We start from the raw sequence: 21,123 nt of genomic DNA on the forward strand, positions 1-21,123 counted from the left end.
CTTTCTTTCTTTCTTTCTTTCTTTCTTTCTTTCTTTCTTCGTTATGTCCATTCAAAGCGCGCGTTTGAACTTGTTCGTTGGCCTGATGGTTTCCCTCTTTTTCTCCTCCCAAAATCTCTTCATGCGTTCAGTGGACCACTTCCTACCAGTTGTAGTGAATATTATTATTATTATTATTATTATTATTATTATTATTATTATTATTATTATTATTATTTCTATTTGCTTTACGTCGCACTGACACAGATATGTCTTATGGTGACGATGGGATAGGAAAGGCCTTGAAAGTGGAAGGAAGCGGCCGTGGCCTTAATTAAGGTACAGCCTCAGCATTTGCCTGGTGTGAAAATGGGACACCACGGAAAACCATCTTCAGGGCTGCCGACAGTAGGACTCGAACCCACTATCTCCCGATTACTGGATACTGGCCGCACTTAAGCGACTGCAGCTATCGAGCTCGGTATTATTATTATTATTATTATTATTATTATTATTATCATCATCATCATCATCATCATCATCATCTGTGTACCCTCCAGGTTCGGCTTTTACCGCGGACTCAGCGAGGGATCCCACCTCTACCGGCTCAAGGGCAGTGTCCTGGAGCTTCAGACTCTTGGTCGGGGATACAACTGGGGAGTATGACCAGTACCTCGCCCAGGCGGCCTCACCTGCTATGCTGAACAGGGGCCTTGTGGAGGGATTGGAAGATTGGAAGGGATAGGCAAGGAAGAGGGAAGGAAGCGGCCGTGGCCTTAAGTTAGGTACCATCCCGGCATTCGCCTGGAGGTGAAGTGGGAAACCACGGAAAACCACTTCGAGGATGGCTGAGGTGGGAATCGAACCCACCTCTACTCAGTTGACCTCCCGAGGCTGAGTGGACCCCGTTCCAGCCCTCGTACCGCTTTTCAAATTTCGTGGCAGAGCCGGGAATCGAACCCGGACCTCCGGGGGTGGCAGCTAATCACGCTAACCACTACACCACAGAGGCGGATTATTATTATTATTATTATTATTATTATTATTATTATTATTATTATTATTATTTGATACGGGCAGTAAATTATTATTGTACTTTATAGGTTCTCACACCAGTTCTACGTGTGAGCTACTTTACTGTGTTTTACCCTTAAGACGTATATCCACTTCTGCCGTCCTTCAGCAAACAATAACAAGCAAGACTTGGTAACTGAAAATCCGTCAAGCAAAATGGTAATCTTACCCGCACGCAAAACCTGTTCTTCCAACATTATGAGGTCAATTCTCTCCATTAGAATCCTTCATAGTGAGAATCAAATCCATTGGTAGTAATATCTAGAGTGAAAATCCGAGTGTTAATACCTATCTTTGTGAGAGAGTGCAACCACGTCGAGAAGATTGATCTGTAACCGCAGAGATGAAAGAGCAATTCAATCTGGGCCAGGCTAGCTGTATCGCTGTGCGGAGAGCTTTGTAGCAGTCACCTAATACCAGTGGAAACCTCAAATTAATATCACCATAGGAGTGTTATTAAATTAAACCGCTGTGCTCTTCATTCGAATTCGAAGCAACGTAGTGTTAACAGGCTGAGAAGTCTACGGATTCATGCCTTAAAAGTGTTTTGATGTGAAAACGTCTTATAAATCGAAATGTAACTTTGAAAATCTGGGCAAGGTCTAAATAAGGAATATTTTAAAATGTTGTATATGTAAAGAAGCTAGTATTGGCATACTTTCTCTACCTCACACAGACTCGCCTATTGTATAGAGAAATTAAAACAACATGAGCTGGGGAAATGAGCGTTAAAGGGTTGGTCATACTGATGAATAATTTGAAAAAATCGATATTCATTGTCGTTGTCATTTTATCAGCTGTATAAGTTGGCCAATTACATCGCTTTTTTGAGGCGGCGTACTGTACGCATGTCATTTGGCTGCCATCAAACACATGCACGGTGGGTTTCAACCGATATGCCAGTTGCGTGTTTGCTATGCCGCGATCATGTCAGATCGGAGGTGACCGGGCGAGTTGGCCGTGCGGTCAGGGGAACGCGGCTGTAAGCTTGCATCCGGGAGATAGTGGGTTCGAATCCCACTGTCGGCAGCCCTGAAGATGGTTTTCCGTGGTTTCCCAATTTCACACCATGTAAATGTTGGGGATGTACCTTAATTAAGGCCACGACCGCTTCCTTCCATTTCCAGGCCTTTCCTATCCCATCGTCGCCATAAGACCAATCTGTGTCTGTGCGTGCAAAAAAAAAAAAAAAAGAAAAACAAGAAAATATCGGAGGTGCGTGTTCAAATCCGCCCCTTGCCGAAGATTTTGTGCTCTCAAGCTTGTTTTAAGCCACGTAGGGCCTACAGATATAACAACACCGCCTCGCAAAGCCCATTTGAATTCGCCCGCGAAGTGATCTGATTGATAAGCTCAGGAGCTGATAAATATTGTCTGCACAGTAACTTCCTCAATTCAGAGGTCCTAAAGGAAAATTATACTAGTAACTAATACTGCGTAATGGAAAAATAAATAAAAGTCTATTGAAGGTTAAGGAAAATCGCCGAAGATCATTTCATAAATACTTATTGACGATTTCAGGGCAGAAAGTGCAATGTCAACAATCAATGATTTTGAGAGGTAGAATGTCTTGCAGAACTCAACGAATTTTCGAGGTATCGTGTCCCTACTACCGATTAGCAAGCCTATGACTTCCATTATTTTTAGATTGTATGATTTCTTGTAGAATGGAACCGTGGGCTCGTATATTCCCTCCCTCTTACGATCAACATCGCCAGGTTGACTAGCGGAGAATTCGAAGCGGACGCTTGGGTCAATTATATATATCCTACATTGTTGTCTTTATAGGCAATTATATCGGCAATTCGAGTGCTTTCACTCGCTGCCAAACCATGGACCTCCTTTGGGTGACGGAGGTTCTTTATTTGATGATGTCTAGAGATGCGCAGAGTCTCGCCGTGCTGGCGTGTGCAAGTGTTTCAATCTTGCTGAGGCATCGCCTACAACGGTTACTGTCCATTGACCTACCAGGCACAGCGAGCGCGAACTGCTGCTACATCTTGAGGCCGTCTCTGATATCATTCCTTTTTTTTTTCAAATAATTTATCAGCATGACCACCCTTCTAATGCTCAAGTACTCTGTTCGCGTTGTTCTCGACAATCCTGTACAGTCCAGGACATCAACTATCTTAGCCTTCATATATTGAATTAAGTTTACTTTTGTTTCTTTCTTTCTTATCACATAATTTTATTATGCCAAAACATTTTGTTGTCATACCCGGAACGACCGATCCGTTCATTATTTAATAATTTTATAATTATTGCCATGTCATTCTTTCTCCCTTCCTATTTTTGCTTTGAAATAACTACCCAGGTATTTGATCGTGAGTGAGTCTGTTTCCCTCTGTCATATGTAGCCTAGGTGTCATTGAAGGGACATACTAAGGAAATAACGAGTGAGGTAGATTCCCGTTGATTTTCTCTCCCAGTCAGAATGTATTGTTATATATCTGTGTGCTAAACCTACTGAAATGCCTGCCAACCGACACTATGAGCAACACCTTCAATAATGAGTCTCGCGCTAAAAAAATGTTTTGACGTGGAATTTATCCGTGGTATCGCCCCCACCCCCACCCCCACCCAACTTGCCTTAATAGGCTGCTAAACAGGTGCTCTCAACTTGCGAGCGTCGCTTAGTGGCAATAGTTTCCATGTCTGACCTGGCTTGGTCAATTCGTATTCTTCTCCGAACGGACGGTATGGTGGATATTTTTAACAATCTCCTCTACTTCGAACCGACACAGGCAGGTCTTATTGCGAAGATAGGATAGGAGAGGTCTAGGAGTATGACGGTAGCTAGCTTAGAGCTGCGTGCCCCTAACCGCACGGCCAACTCGCCTGGTGGACGGTATTGTTGCCAGGCCACCTGTTAGTGCACATATTATCAGCATGGCCCATGCTTTTCCTGGGATCTCGAAGATCTCTTAACTTATGGACATGATTGTACTATGGCGGCGGTGGGATAGTAAAGGGAAGGAAGCAACCGGGGCCTTAATTTAAGGTACAGGTCGAGGAGTTTCTGATATGAAAATGGGAAACCATGGAAAAAGCACCTTCAGGGCTGCGGACAGTGGGGTTCGTACCCACCATCTCCGGAATGTAAGCTCACGGTTACGTGACCTAAAACGCGTGGCCAACACACACCATAGAAGAAGAAATATTCTCCATTATTTACGCAATGAAAAACTTCATGTTTTCTGAGTATTCTTCCTCTATACACCACTTCTACAAGAATTTTAATAAAACAAACCAACATGTTTTATAATACCATGAAGATATTTTAATTAACTCATTCCTCTCACCTCTATACAAATTCCACTCATATTGTTCCAATTAATTTTTCTACGAATGAGTAAATTAAAACGCAAGGTAGAATTATAAATAAATTATAGAAGGCAGATGTAGAATATATTTCAATTATACAATGCCATGTAAAGCCAGACAAACAGCAATAAATCTTGCAGTTTCGAGAAAAATTGCCAAAAAAGATAGTAGTAAATGTCTCCCTTAGACGGAGAAGCATCGAATGATGAACATGTTTTTGAGTTAAGAATACGAGAGGGCGAGTACGTATTCTTTGGCTGTCCCACCTCTTAGTAGCCCCTTACGACATGTTGGGGTAGAGATAATGCATCCTTTCATTCCACTCACAGGGAAGATAACTAGTTCCGATAAATCGAAATAAATATATAGCACCGCGCTCTACGCCCAACAATACGGCAGCTGATGGACACACAACATTTCCACATCACGCAACAAGATAGCACCACCTATCAAGATCTACATCCAACAATATGGCAGCTGATGAACACACAACATTCAAGGAACTGTCTTGGCATTCGCCTTAGTGAGGAGAATGAGAAACCACGGAAAACATTCTCAGGACAGCCTACGGCGAGACCAGCCCACCACCTCCAGAATTCACAGTTGTAAAACCGTGGCCACTGTTAGCCGAAGCTACTCTGTTCGTAATTCTTCGCCTAGTTTCCATTGCTAATGACATACTTTTCACCGAATATTACCCTTCTCTCATCATTCCGATGACTTAGATATTACTTATATTAGTCCCACTCCCCGTCGAGAATATCTGAAGGAACAAGGTTGCGACATTCCCCTGGTACATGAAATAAATTTCATTTTGGAGTCGTATTGGCAATTATGCTATATAAATAGAAAGAAATTGTATAATGCTTCCACACAGTCAATACTTATAAGTTTATATACTATGTACTTCAAAGTTGTAAAATCATCTTATTAAAGTTATAGGACACGTTTCGGCGGCATTAGCCCATCTTCAGCTGCCTAGTAATATTTCGTGTCCTTTCTAGACTTCATATCGCACGACATGACCGGACGACAGTTAATTCCTACTCAATAGTCGGGCTGCCATAGAATAATTTTGATCGACATTTGTGAATTCGTAATATTTTAAAAGTATTTATATTAAGTGGAACAACAATTTTACTGAATCAGCTGATACGAAACGAATTTTAAGGACAGAGTAAACTTTTAATTACATCATAGTCATTTTACATAGGACTGTTCTATTTTAATTACATTGCATCTAGCAACTTCTTCATCTGATGATGATTCAACATGTACTTTTTAATTTGTAAACACCATGTATCATATGCGTGTGAATTACATCCATGTTTTGTAACTTTTAGTATAATAAGTTGATTCTAGACAGCTGAAGATGGCCTAATGCGGACGACATACATTCTGTTATTTTAATAGGATACTTTTACGACTTCGAAATAGTAAATACACTTATATAAGTATTGACTAGGTGAAACCATTATACTAATTTTTCAATTTATATAACCTTCTCATGTTCATAGTCATGGTCGTTAAAGCGTTGAGTTCGTCTTATGGTCTGACACCGAGGTTAGCAAGTTCTAGTCCCGTTGGTCGAAAACATTTTCACCATCAGAATGTTGGCCGGAAGGGTAGGGGAGGTGGTGGTATACAGTTTCTAATCACTAGATTGCGTGCTAAAAGCCTGGAGTGCCTGCTCATGCGGAGTGAGGGCATATGACGCTGTTGATGGTGATTCGTCCGTCGAATGGAGACGTTAAGCCTTGAGCAGACCCCTTGGTGTAATTCGACAGGAGTGGGCTATGTGCCGGCACCGGGTTTCACCCTCTCCATTCCTAGTATCTTACATCACGTCATGCATTTCATCTCATGAACTCCTTTGATGAGGTTGACGTCAGGAAGGGCACCGGGTCATAAAAACCCGCCACGACAGATTCATCTCACCTCACCTTATACCCAACCCCGTAGAGAAACGGGACAAAGGTTGGACAAACAAATAATAATAATAATAATAATAATAATAATAATAATAATAATAATAATAATAATAATAATAATAATAATAATATACTTATTTTTGAACAGTAATTGGTTAGAAATCAAACTTACGGAAGTAACAAGTATACGCTAGCCTGCACAGCGGGTATGCTATGAGGTTTGCATAAAGTGTACGAGTTATCAGAACCCCTAATATTTATGTTACTCTTGCAACAGTATGGAAGAGTGGGTTGCATGAAACTTCCTGCTAACCAAATAAGTTTGCATTCTCCTACAAATCCGGAGTCTACGTGCGAGGTCTAGAACGTCTTTCATTTTCTTACAACTCATGAGCCTTACCGTTCGTTTGAGAATACATTCATTTTTCCATTTATGAGAAATATTGATATCCCGTTGGGTGGAATTAAAGGATGCATATATCTGTACCCTCGTAAAATGCTACTAAGAGGGGTACAACCAAAGAATCTGTACTCGCTCTCTCGTCTTCTAAGCCCAGCGGAAGAAAACTCGTCGCCCTTCTATGCACTGCCTTCTAATTTCCCTTTCCTAGTACGAGATTTTTCGTTGTAGAAATGTCCTTACGAGCACGTGGCTGTTGGAACCCTTCAACGCGGTTTCCTTGTCAACTCGATTAATGACTGCGCTTTTCCTCGACAGATTTCTCCAATATATGGCGAATAAAATCTCTCTCTCACCTCTAGAGCCAAGAAATATTGCGACAAGAAGGAAAGCGGGGGTAGAGGAGGGAAAAAAGTAACAAGCTAGGCTTTAAGGGAGTAGACGGCAGTGATTGGTTTGGTCTGACTTCATATCGGTGAACCACCGCCAGAGTGTGCGCGTGTCTGGCGTGCAGAACACCCCGGCAGAGCTCTCCCCGTTCAGAACTATTTGGTGAGTGCGCATTCGTTTTAAACTTGCTTCTAACACTAGGGATCCTGGAAAGTAGATATATGGTACCACACTTACTCACTTCCACCTCGAGGAATAAGCCAAATACTCTATAGGATGATCTGGAGAATGAAAAACTTTTAGGAAAAAAGAGGGGACTTTTAGGACCACTACATAAAGCGATATGAAGGACAAATTACAGTTCGTGTACGCCTTAATTTAATTGTCGGTAGATGCAGAGTAGATCTCGGCCTACAAGTGGCAACGGCTGGTCCGTGGTCCAAGAGCTCTGCGCTCTGACCAGCCAACCGAACAGAGGAGGGTTGGCCACAGCTCTACCGTGGCTCTACGCCTCTGTATTCGGGAAACAGACAGGGGCTGGTCCCCACCGTCCGCTGTCCTGAGACTGGCCTTCCATAGTTTTCCATCCTCCTGCACTCAAGGCGAATGCCGGCACAGTTGCTACTATAGGCCACAGACGCCAACTCCCCCAACTTCTTCGAGCATCTCCTTAACCGTAACAAATTTCCTGGTTCGAGAGACGGCGTTACCGTCTATGAGGCCCGCCTCCCCCTTCACGGGAGGAATGAAAACATTTTAGTAGTAGTACTTGATTTAATAATAATAATAATAATAATAATAATAATAATAAATAGAGCTCAAGAAACGAAAAAGCTTAAGGAGGGTATTAGGACCTATTAGAGAAGGGTGGCACCTGTAGGACAAGGCTCTTTTGCACGGTACTTTTTTACCTCCACCTCTCCGACACTCCTTGTAAACATTCTGATAGCGACACTTTTAGACGAATGGGATTCGAACCAGCTAACCACGGTATTAGACCATAAAGACCAGACATCAGGTGGCCTAAAGGAAAACTAACAAGAATAAGAAGGACAATCTTTGATTTTACGTCCCTCAGATACATTTAGGATTTCGGTAGACGCTAAGGCACCGGTATTTCGTCCCACAAGAGTTCCCTTGCCTGCTGAAAAATTTGATATCATGAGGCTGGCAATTTTTTTTTTTTTTAGGGGCTTTACGTCGCACCGACACAGATAGGTCTTATGGCGACGATGGGATAGGAAAGGTTTAGGAGTTGGAAGGAAGCGGCCGTGGCCTTAATTAAGGTACAGCCCCAGCATTTGCCTGGTGTGAAAATGGGAAACCACGGAAAACCATTTTCAGGGCTGCCGATAGTGGGATTCGAACCTACTATATCCGGATGCAAGCTCACAGCCGCGCGCCTCTACGCGCACGGCCAACTCGCCCGGTGGGCTGGCAAATCAAGCATCTTCAAATATCATTGGACTGTGCGAGAATCGAACTCGGCTCGGTATTGCCGTTTGAGTGATGAATCCAAGAAGTTGGAATATCTAAAAACAGAGATTCTCTCTTCTGGAGCTGACCAAGACTACAACAGAAATGTAGTACTAAATTTGCTCTTCTTTCGAATAGGCTTTTTTTTTTTTGGACTACACCCAGCGGTTTGGTTCACGTAGCTATCAGGTTGCATTCGGGAGACAGCGTGTTCGAACCCCACTGTCTACAGCCCTGAAGATGGTTTTTCGTCGTTCCGCACTAGGCTACTGCTAGAACAATACCTTAATTAAGCCCACGGTCGCTTCCTTCGCAGAGTTAAACCCTTCCCAGAGCTAAGCCCTTCCCTATCACTTCGTCATCATTTGACCTAACTGTGCCGGTGCGACGTAAAGCAATTTGTAAATGTTTGGCGTCAACCTTGTTCAACTGCTGGTCTTTGATATTTGTCGGGTATTGTCACTTCTTCTTATCCTCCTCCTTCTTCTTATTCTTCTTCAGCAACAGCAGCAGCAGCAGCAGCAGGTTACAGTTTGTCTGTTTTAAAAAGTCTGTCAGCCATAGTTATTTTATGTTTGGCTCAGTCTTACTCAGCCAGGTGGTACGTACATTCTTGAGGAGGCGGTTGGTCTGCCTCTTCGGAGCAATCTTGCCACACAACCATAGAAAGCTATTATCATTTTTCTGACACAGTCAGACAGCCACTCTATTTGGAAGTAGAGCTCTAAATTGTGCCATCTCTGGAATTCCCCACCTTCTAGCATAGAGCATTGGATATTTCTGAGAATTTTTCTCTCTCTGATTTTGCGTTTTCACAAGCAACATTTTCTATTTTAAGAGACACACTCTATGGCATACAGCGCATCCGGGCGGATGGCTGTTTTTTTGCTATTTCAGGTTAAAATTTGTGAGATGTATTGTTTGTTGCGTGCATACATTTCATTACAAGCGGTTATGCCTTTCAGAATTCCGTCTGCACATCCACAATATCCTTTAGCATCTGGGATGGTGGCTCCATCCAGCCTTACATGTCTTATCCTGAAAGCATAATTAACGGAGTTTAATCTTCGCCGCCATTACTCTTACCCTCCATGACCAAGTCTATTATTCTCCAAGGAAACCTAGTCTCCTCCACCCACCACAGTAGCCGCTTCATCGGCACAGCTTCTTTCGTAACTTAGACTTTATCTGTACATTGTGAAAGTCTTCCTGCCATTGTTCTCACCAACTTGAAGCAGCAATAATTTTTCGCTACCTTCACGTATGTTACCTCCGGCGAATGAATACGTTATCCTGAATCCATTTAGCTTTCACTTCCATACGGTACCAACACAAATAAGTGTTCGGTGTTTATCATATGATATGCCTCTTCATAACTGTGAAAGTGCCAGGGTATTGGCTTCCAAAATAGCGAGCTCAGATCTAGAGAATGAAGTGTGATTTTCGAGGCATTCGAGAACAATCATACGGTATTGGGAATTCTTCACGTTGTCGACATGTGATATACCATTGAGGACACATTTAGTGTTTGTTACAATCAAGATTGCGGGGTAGAGTGGAATGGAAGCTGGCTGACACAGTCGCTGGTTTTCTAAGGCAGCCATTGTTCGAAAACTGGTCAATGCATGTGAGATTTTTGAAATTAAATGGGGGAATTTCTGTGGTTCGGATTCTGCATAGTGTTGGAAGTCTCGTGGCTATGATCTTGACATGATGAGTTGCATAACACTATACATCTTTCTTCTTCGCGAATGAGTCGCCTCGGACCAGGTGGAATCAACATTTTTCGGCCTTCTTTTTTGCCCAGTAGTTCTTCCTCTTGAATGATTGTACACGACTGCGATCCTCCGACCATGTCGATCGTGTGGGTTTCCTTTCTTATTCCTCAAATACCCGTGTTTGAATGATGTTTTGTATTTCCTTTCGATCTTGTAGATTTGGCGATCCTAATTCAGTGAGGTCTTTCTCTAATAATTTGTACCACTTTGGTCTAGTGGCCTTGTTTTATAGAAATTTTGTAAAAATATGTTAGGACTCATTCGTTGCAAATTCTCTGCAAATTGGATTCGTCGCATTCGAATTGCATCTCTAATTTTGGAAATGTGCTTGTATATTTCACTATTAGGTTTAGGGGAATGAGTTCCGTTTATGATTGTTCATCCTAAAATTTTTCTCATGATTTTTCGCTTTTAAATTTCTAATTGTTCCTTTAATCTCTTTTGTTGTAGGTTGAGAGTTTCGGCAGCGTAGAGTGCTTCTGGTTTAACTACTCTATTGTAATGTCGTAACTTACTGTTCCATGAAAGGCATTGTTTATTGTAAACACTATCCAACTTATAAGATTGATTTAATTTAAAAGATAATTGCCGGCTGAGTTTGTCAGACGGTTGAGGCGCTGGATTTCTGACCCGAAATTGGCAGGTTCTCTTCTGGCTCAGTCCGGTGGTATTTGAATGTGCTCAAATACGTCAGCCTCGTGTCGGTAGATTTACTGTCAAGTAAAAGGACTCCTGTCGGATTAAATTCCGGTACCTCGGTGTCTCCGAAAACCGTAAAAATAGTTAGTGGGACGTATTATTATTATTTAATAAAAGAACATTAACTCTGAAATTGTTCGCCATTCTTCTTCTTCTTCCTCTTCACCGCATGTTTAACAGTAAGGTAAGGGTGTGTTCTGCCCGAATGCAGGTCCAAACGTCCGCAGAGGTGTGCCTGAGCCGGAGTTTACGTGCGGCAGGGTGGTCAGTTTCTTTCCGCTCCTCCATTCCCTTATCCCCACCCCACCAACAGCGCGTGACAACCCATCCACTTCTCGACCACGCCCAATGTTGCTTAACTTCGGAGATCTCACGGGATCCGGTGTTTCAACACGGCTACGGCCGTTGGCGATGTTTAACAGTAATAGGTTAGAATTCAAAAGTAATTAAGGTAGTAGGAAGTGTCGTATAACCCATCCTTTCGTCATGTATTGAAACTAGCATATCTCCTAGGGCAGGGATGGCGAACATTTTCCATTTAGTGTGTCATTTTAAGTCTGGTTTATTATTATCAACTGTTGACTGTGCCACTTGTTATTTTCTATTAAAGAAGGTCTACAACCTACAACACCGCCCCCCCCCCCACCCGAGACTTCCTTTCTAAATTTCCAATTATGTTTCATAACATGTTATTTATTTATTTATTTATTTATTTATTTATTTATTTATTTATTTATTTATTTATTAGATATATATCTTGTAAATGCATTTGATTGCACGTTCCGTTGTCGTATTTTCCAAATACTGCAAAATAAATACATTTTTACATATGTAATTTTCGAGAATACAGTTTTAAAATACAGGCAACACATCTTTCTATCATTCCGAATTGCCTTGTCCACAGTTCTTGAAAAAATATGCTCACCACCTTTGTTAAGTTACTTTTTTTTTTTTTGCTTGCTAGTGACTTTACGTCGCACCGACGCGGATAGGTCTTATGGCGACGGTGGGATAGGAAAGGCTTACGAGTGGGAAGGAAACCGCTATGGCCTTAATTGAGGTGCAGCCTCAGCATTTGTCTGATGTGAAAATGGGAAACCACGGAAAACCATCTTCAGGGCTACCGACAGTGGGATTCGAATCCACTATCTCCCGGATTGTTAAGTTTCTGTTCTTTTCGGCACCGAAAACATGTTTTAGATGCCACCGAAATCGTGTTCCCTGCAATTATTGCAATTATTGTGCAAACTTCATAGCAGAACTGTTGTCCAGGCTGGAGATTACTTGTTATCGATTCAGTAAGTTTGCATTCTAGTCTATAAATGCTTGAATATCCGCGCTCTATTTATCATCATCATTATCATCTTGGATGGTTTAAATTTATATATGAAAAGTTTTGCCGAATTCATTTGTTAATTATTTCCATCTTTATTAATACGTGGTTAATTTTTAATAACACATCTTTGAAGTGAAATAATTAACGTTGAAACTTTCAGGAAGGCCATAGAAATGTTCTTATCTAATATTGCATGTAGTTGTATTTGATTACTTGCAGATAATTAGATAAGTGGATAAAGTTAAGAGAAGATTTATGAATGTGTAGTGTGTTAAGCACGCAGAGGCAAATTTTGTGTCAGATAAGTTTAGTAAAGAAGTTTGTTATCTTTGATAAGAGAGCCTGGCAGCAGCCTCCTGTTAATTAAGTTTGACAAGTAATATGCATAACAAATTACCAACTAATTACTTCAATTAAGAAATGTAAATGAACGCCAGGTTCTTCTAAACGGTGAGAAAGGACCTCTGTTGTGTGAACTCGGCATAGTTCACTAGGCTTGCCGTCTACAACACGCGCTTGGAGTGAAGACAGCCTCCACCACTTTTAACGAGCGGTGATCACGAGTAGGTTTCCACAAGGTCATGTACTAGCTCCCCCACTGTTCGTAAGATACAGCTGGTCCCAGAAGTTTCGAGTAAACTTATCTGATGAAATATTACAACTGTGGCACAGATCTCCAGGGCGGCCTCATCACTTCTTTGAATCACTTTGTTTCGAACACACTTCCTTATAGTCTTTCATTTGTAAGGCGAGCGGTATCCAAGTACTTAGCTGCACGTAAAAATGGAAACGAATTAAGAAGAAAGAAATTCAACGGGTTGAATTGACTTTATCATAATAATAAATGAAGAAATTAATTCGTGAAATAAAGTATAATAAAATACTAGGAGGAGATGGTATAACAGCAGAAATTTTAAATGTGTTGATAGCCTAGCTCGGCAGATTCACACCATTATTGAAGATATCTGGATTACAAAAGAAGTTCCTGACATGTAAAATTGTGCACTAATAGACGCCATAAATAAGAAAGGGGATACATCTTATGACAGTAACCACAGAAGGATATCACTGTTACTAGTTCCCTACACAATTCTCACCAAAGCACTACTCACGAAACTTCAGTAGCAAACGGATCACGTAATACGTGAATATAAGGCAGGTTTCATAAAAGGAAGGTCAAGTGTAGAAAACAATTTTAAAATCAAAACCGTCTTACAAATACGTATATATCATGGGTATGCAGCGCGAAGGCTGATTTGATCCTCCACAGTTCCGCCAACAGCTGTCATAGATAGCCTAGACGTCACTGAAGAGACACATTAGGGAAATGAGGAGTGAGATAGTTTCCCGTTGCTTTCCTCACCGAGCCAGAAGTTGCTATTACGTATCAGTCTGCCAAGCCCACTGAAATGCATACACCAACCGACCATATGAATAATATTTTCACACCATACATAACAGCGACTGGCTGCATAAGGAATGGTATTACTAGCACCACACATACGTCGGTCACTTTCATATCGTCAAAGCCAAGGATGAGCCTGAGAGAGGTCAATGAAAGTAACAAATTTATTCTAGCCCATGCCAGAAGACACAGTGCAGTGTAAACACCACATCTTGCCAGCAAAGGCATACAAATACGTCAAACCAGACATAATGAGAGTTTTGCAGATTTAAAAAACGCACATGATTCCTTAGATAGACAAACGCTTTCTGATCGGCTGGAAGAATTTAGAGTAGATGCGAAAACAAGAAATTTGATCAGACAAACACTGACTGACACCACATCGAAAGTTAAGTTCTTGGGTGAAATTTATGAATCTATTGATATTAAGACAGGGTTTAGACAAGGAATATTTATTCATTACTGTTCAATCTTGTATTCGATAAAGTTGCCCGAAGCTAGGGAAACGAAACACAAGTGAGTGTATCGACAAGATAGTTAAAGATAAAATGACATCAAACATTTGGCGTTCGCAGATGTGCTGACAATTATATCTGAACTATCAGAACCCCTAAAATGTATGCAACCCAACTACATTACTGTACAGCGGCTAGTTGATACTTGCGCCTTGATCAAATACGTTTGCATTGTAACCTATTAGTGCCTAAATATTATATTACTATTAAAATATGAAGAGTAGAGTCTTGGAGAAAACACAAACACCCAGTTCCGGAGCCAGGAGAATTAATCAAACGCTATTCAAATCCGCGATGCGGCCGAGAATTGAACCTGAGATCATCTGAACTGAAGGCTCAACGCTGACCATTAAACCAAGAGGTCGATCTCACAGTACAGCGTGTATATTCCTAAGGATGCTCTAAATATTCTAAAGCTGTGCTGCCTTTTTTAAATGAAAAACGTTCACGGAGATTGAATGCCTGCCAAGGCACTGTCAGGAATCAATTAAACCTCCGGACTGTGGAACAAGAAAGCAGGTAAGTGGATCTTCAGTTGACTTGACGGTCGGAAGCTCCTGTGTTCTGGGGACCCTGACGACGACTGACATCACTCGGGAAGAAGACAATGATCTGACATAGGAGCTTCCCTTCAATTATTCTTGTCACATTGTTAGATCAACACAGCTGTAGCTTGTTTGATTACATTACCTGGACTGAATATACAGAAAATAACTGGAATGACGTATACGGTTACTTTGAAGAGGTTATAAGAAACACGAACAAATGCGCATATTGATGATGATGATAATAACTGTTGTTTAAAGGGGACTAACATCGAGGTCATAGGTCCTTAATGGTACGAAATGAGACGAAATTTAATTACATCTGACATTCCAAAATTCATTTACTCACCAGAATTCAAAGCATGGTAATTAACAATGAATCAATGAAAAGGAATTTAAAACAATTAACGGATCCAGTTCACAATGTTGATATTCCGAAATCTATCCACTGACTCTAATTTAAAAAATCGAAGATGAAGAATATTTATTAAATTAATACAATCAGTGTATCCGATTCGCAATGCCCCTGTTAACAACAGTTGCCAAAATCAAAAGTCGAATTAACATTCTGCAAAAACTATGTGACATATCATGGGGCTACTATGCATCGGCACTCCGTACTGCACCTCTGGGTTTGGTCTACCCTGTTGGGGAATGGATAGTACTCGCACAAGACGTGTGGACACACAGCTCAACCATACCATGCGTCTTATAACTGGCACAATCACACCTACACCCACTTTCTGGCTACCAAATACGTAGCCATATAACACCTCCTTCTATGCGGCGGGAAAGATCATTTAAACGGGAGTAAAGAAAAACAACAAAAATGTCCTAATCTTCCTGTTCACGCAGAAAACCTAACCATCAGTATAGGAAGGCTTCGTTCTCGTCACCTACCCCTGGAAACTGCAAGGATATTAGTTAACAACGGCTTTAATATTAATGACTGCTGGAGACACACATGGCAGATTAATGCTACCACGGAACAACACAGGATGCCGTGCGTATCGTCCACCCCAATGGGCTTTGAATTGCACGCAAGATATGGTCAGTTTTTAACATAACAAGGAACAAAACTGGCAGGTGTGCCGATTTCCTGCACAAGTAGAAGAAAATAACTTCCCAAAATTGTGACTGTGGCACTAAAAAGCAGGCTATTCACCATGTAGTTCAAGAATGTCCTGAGAGTTTTCCCTGGTGATCCAACAGAGCTCGCGGTTCGTGCTTATGACGGAGGGGTCAATAGACTACATTCGTGTCCTGGATATTAGTTTGTAATTTTATTATGAGATAGTGGTAAATATTATTTTTCACTGAATAAAAAGAAATGGTTTTTAGACTCCTAATAAATAAGGAGCAAGTTGAGAGTTAAATTTGGTAAGTGGTGCGATCTTCCGCAGAAAGGGGAAGGAATTATCCTTTTTCGTCAACACCCTGCAGCCAATCACTGGGTTAGTCGCCTTCAAGGGTTATCTTGTGGCGAATCGCGTTATGCCTTGAAAACGACAGGCAATGTAGCGGCTGTACGAGCTATTCCATGCAGGACCATGGACACTAACCGTTGTCGACACTGCTACAAGGAGGTAGAAATGCTTACTCAAGTTCTCGGTTGCTGCTCGCATGGAGAAACTCTACCAAACACTAGGCATCATTAAAGACGATCTGCCATTGCTCAAGCGTTAAGGACTCAGACAGTCTTCGAGGAGGTTCACGGTCTCTATATAACAGGCAGCACCAATCGAATTGACATGATAGCCTTCAAAGACCACAGAAAGTACTTTATAATAGATCTAACGATCAGATTCGAGATATCCGAGACAATGCAATGAAGTACATGCAGAAAAGAAAACAACATATGAACCACCAATCCCATTATATCTACAAGAATACCAGCTGGATGATACTAAAGTCATAGGATTAGTGGTTCGCGCTAGAGGAACCATTCCTCTCTTTCTCCTCCAGTGATGCAAATAATTTAACTTCAATCAGGCATTAATAAAAGAAATTGCAGTGACATGAAATATTCCAACCAAATCTTGAAGAACCGTATCTCCCAAACCTTTTAATGGAACAACATACAGTGTGTCAAATTGTTGTTATTGAGGGTTATGTACTATTCTCTCATTGCAAGCCACATCTCTTATATGACATATGTCTGGGCATGCTGTAATGATGACTTATTTGGAAAGGTAGAGGTCCTTAGGAAGAGGGCACTAAAATAATTTTCAAACTGACCATTCTGACTCCGACTAAAGATTTGTGTAAGCACTGTAATATATGATCACTTCCAAATCTTCGCATAAAGGCTTCTATAATTATGGTCTATAAAATTCAAAATAAATTAGTCCCCACAAACACATCAATAATTACCAATTCCACATTAATAATTATGAAACAAGAATTGGTTATAACATTCACTACAATCACATTCATTCTGCTAGTTATGGTCAAAATTCTCTTTGGCATTTTTCTATATCTACGTATAACTCAGTACCGAAAACTTTATCTATTTTCAATAGTAACGTAACTAAATATTTAAAATATTATGTAATTATGTTTCTGAAGCTTTGTCCTATCTTATCTATTACATCTTGTTACATTATATATTTGTTCAGTGTTCATATTGCCCCAATTATAACTGTAATTGATCTGCATTGCACTAAGAAGAGCCTTGGCTCAGGTGCGTATACTGAAATGAAAAAAATGTGCTAATCGCATCAAAATTACTATTTAATATTAATTTCGTCTTTTTGGAATACTTCGTCTTCAGGGGCAATCTCCAGTTGGAGAAAGTGGAAATAAAAAAATACATTTTATCAAACACTTGTATGAAAAATAACATTGAAATCTTACCTTCGATATATAAGGTGGTGGTGATGTTCTTGAGGTTCTCCATAAGCGGGTTGACGGTGTCGAAAGTCAGGGTGGTGAGTTGATTCTCGCGGAGGTCCAGCAGGTGGATGTTGGGTACTGGCGCGAATAAATCGTTCCCGAGGGAGTGCAGCTTGTTCTCTCCCAGATTTAATTTAGTGAGTTTCTTTAGACCATCAAAGGCTCTGTCACTGATGAACTGGATGTCATTCTCACCCAGTTCCAACTCGTCCAAACTGGGCATCTCGGAGAAGGTGAAGTCTCCCAACATACTCAAGTGATTCAAATAGAGATCTAACCTCTTCAACGATTTCAAACCAGAGAATGTCTCCCTTGTTACCACTGTTAACTGATTGCCGTTCAATTCTAGTTCTTCCAGACGATGGAGGTGGGAAAACGCACGATCATGTAGAATACTGAGGTTATTTCTGGCGATGTACAACTTCGTCAGCTGCGGCAGGACAAAGACATCTCGATGAAGTTCGGCTATCCTGTTCTCATCTAGCGTGATCACTGACAGCTTCGGTAACCTTGAAAAGGAATACGATTTGAGAACCACAATTTGATTGCGTGACAGATTAATTTCAGTCAACGAAGACAGGTTGCCAAATGCATACGGTGGTATTTCATGTATGCTGGCATACTGGATGTCAAATGTGGTAAGCTCTCGAAGATGGGACAGTGCCTTAGTAGGGACGAACTGAAGTTTTCCGTCAGGTCTGATGTTGAACTTCAGTTTCTGAAGTTTAGTCTGGGTGACGAAGTAATCCCACACAGCGTGATCGGGGGGTTTCTCTCCATTGAATATCCAGCAAGTAGATTCAGTGGCGTTTTGAATCTCCTGGGAGTTACAATAGCAGAAAACGTTAATCCCAGTTTCTCTTATGTCGCACAGATTTATGGTGTTATCGTGTCCTTTGTGGGTTTTCTTCTTATCTTTCTCCTTGCGCCCTCTCGCTGAGACGCTGTGCACCAAGATGGCGCTACACACGACGAACAAAAGAAGGTACTTGCCCGTCATCCTTCCTTCGCCCTTCTCTCTCGCCGCTCTAGTTTATTTCCTCTTCTAGAAGGGTCGTCTTCAAAAAGAGATACCTGAAAAAAGAAGAAAACCAATCTCAACGCACAACCTATTACTTCACTTCTTTTCTTACAGGTTGTTTTACGTCGCACCGACACAGGTAGGTCTTATGGCGACAATGGGACAGGAAAGGGCTAGGAGTGGGAAGGAAACGGCCGTGGCCTTAATTAAGGTACAGCCCCCACATTTGCCTGGTGTGAAAATGGGAAAGCACGGAAAACTATCTTCAGGGCTGCCGACTGTGTGATTCGAACCCACCATCCCCCGAATACTGGATACTGGCCGCACACAAGCGACTGCAACTATCGACCTCGGTTACTTCACTTCTGGCTGTAATAGAGTCATATGAATACTGAAAAATTATACCCATCCGAATTCAGTTTTGAAATACTAATACTAGTAATAATGGTATATGCTTTACATCCCACTAACTACTCTTACGGTTTTCGGAGACGCCGAACTGCCTGAATATTTTCCACAGTTCATTTCTGTGCCAGTAAATCTACCGACACCAGGCGGACGTATTTGAGCACCTTAAAATACCACCGGAATGAGCCAGGATCGAATCTGCCAAGCTGGGGTCAGAAGACCACCGCCTCAATCGCCTGAGCCAATCAGCCCGACAGATTTTGAATAGTGATGCTGGTAACAATATATTTAAAATTGTTTTCTAAGAAAACTCATCCACAGATCGTCAACAGAGATCCGTGTTACTCTGCCACTCGGTGGAGTAAAATGGAACGTCGAAATTGACCAGCAGGCAGTCTAGATGGCATCTCATTAAAATACCTGATAATGATAGCTGGATCCATACAATTACACAGGGGAACGACATTTTTGTTGCAATGATAAAAACACTTGTTTTTAATTGGTTTGGGTACGCTGCTATCTGAAGTTGGGCTTTCTCTCTATGCTAAAGTTTCTTTTTTCAATTCCATTTTAGCAATTTTTAACGTTAACGTAAAATTTTCGAATTTTTCAGCATTTATCTCAACTTAAAAATGTGCGATATAATCTTAATCACATTCGTGGTGATAATATAAGTCATTTAAACAAAAAACATGCAATGGCGTGCAATTATTCATACAGTTTTGAAATGCAAGGGAATAAAATCTCTTATTTAGAGCATAAACATGACAGCGCACTATTAAATACAAACATATACTTTTTAACCATGATATTGATATCTACATACAGATCGAAGACATTAATTAATGCAGCAATGTGACAGAGGGCATGCAAAACTCAATCAGACGAAGAATTTGGGCTTGTAGCTCTTGCGCTTGTGGACTTGCTCAGGAGAGTCTCGTTTGATGCTGTAACAGTAGTCTGCCATCATATGCCTGTCCCTTAGCCCTTGATAACGGTCTTCCATTGTCTTCAGGTCTTGATGGAAGCGTTCTCCCTGCCCATCGCGTACATCCCCAGGTTTTCGAGAACTTCATCAAGGTGGCTATTCAGTAAGTGCTTCCTATTACTCATATTTCATCTAAGATCGCAAAGTAGAATCCTTCGAACCAGAACTACGTTGTTTTCTGCCTTCTTGTTACGAAGGAAGTTTTAATAACTGTTACAAAAGACATCCACACTGTTATCTGCTTTTGATTCATCCTCCCGACAACTTACTCGTCACGTATAAGGGATCGAATGAGAGTACCATCAAACACATCTGCTTTATTCCTCGAATGGCAGACAAGGAAAAGCAGAAACTATGTTTTCAAAACATCCATTCATTTTCAGTATTCAGAGCCTTTACGAACTGCTTCATCAAGCCAAGCTCGATATGAAGCGGTGGGGGGGGGGGGGGTAAAGATGATTCTGTCCCGGTTGACAAGAGGTTCATTCATAATATTTGGTATCCCGACATATAAAATTCACGTCTGGGCCACTCTATCTGTGTTCTCTCGAGAACGGTTATCCCACATCCACAGTAGGAAGGATATTTTGTGAAACTTTCTGTTGTCGAAGGAGGAAGTTTTCCGTTTTCAAATCCACACACATGATTCAATTATGATCGGTCATACGTTTGTATATTGTGTATAAAAATTACAAAATGGTAAACCATTAATTACCCTGTAGTTCTACTTAATCTGTGAGGAGTTGCAATTGCTGTGTTATTCTATGGCCTACTCTAATATCAGTGTAAAACAAAAATCTGTCACTATAATGAAAATCATGTTGTATGAACACTAGAATGTTCATCGTAAACAGAATGATCTGCAACAGTAATTAAATCTCATATTGCATGAAAACTAGAGTATGCACAGGGAAACTGACTTCATATTTGGAATCGATCATGCCAAAGTACAGAGAAAC

General features: G+C 41.1%; 1 protein-coding gene across 1 annotated transcript in view; it reads right to left on the bottom strand.

The window, feature by feature from the left end:
- The window catches only part of Con (Connectin), a 370,067-nt gene extending 351,294 nt beyond the window's left edge, over window positions 1-18,773 (bottom strand). The window contains exon 1 of the mRNA XM_067155901.2: window positions 17,709-18,773. Within this exon, the coding sequence (XP_067012002.2) occupies window positions 17,709-18,747 (1,039 nt within the window). The 5' untranslated portion in view covers window positions 18,748-18,773. The remainder of the gene's footprint in view (window positions 1-17,708) is intronic.
- Between the last annotated feature and the right edge of the window lie 2,350 nt (window positions 18,774-21,123).

This window comes from Anabrus simplex, chromosome 11, assembly GCF_040414725.1.
Source record: "Anabrus simplex isolate iqAnaSimp1 chromosome 11, ASM4041472v1, whole genome shotgun sequence".
Classification (NCBI taxonomy): domain Eukaryota; kingdom Metazoa; phylum Arthropoda; class Insecta; order Orthoptera; family Tettigoniidae; genus Anabrus; species Anabrus simplex.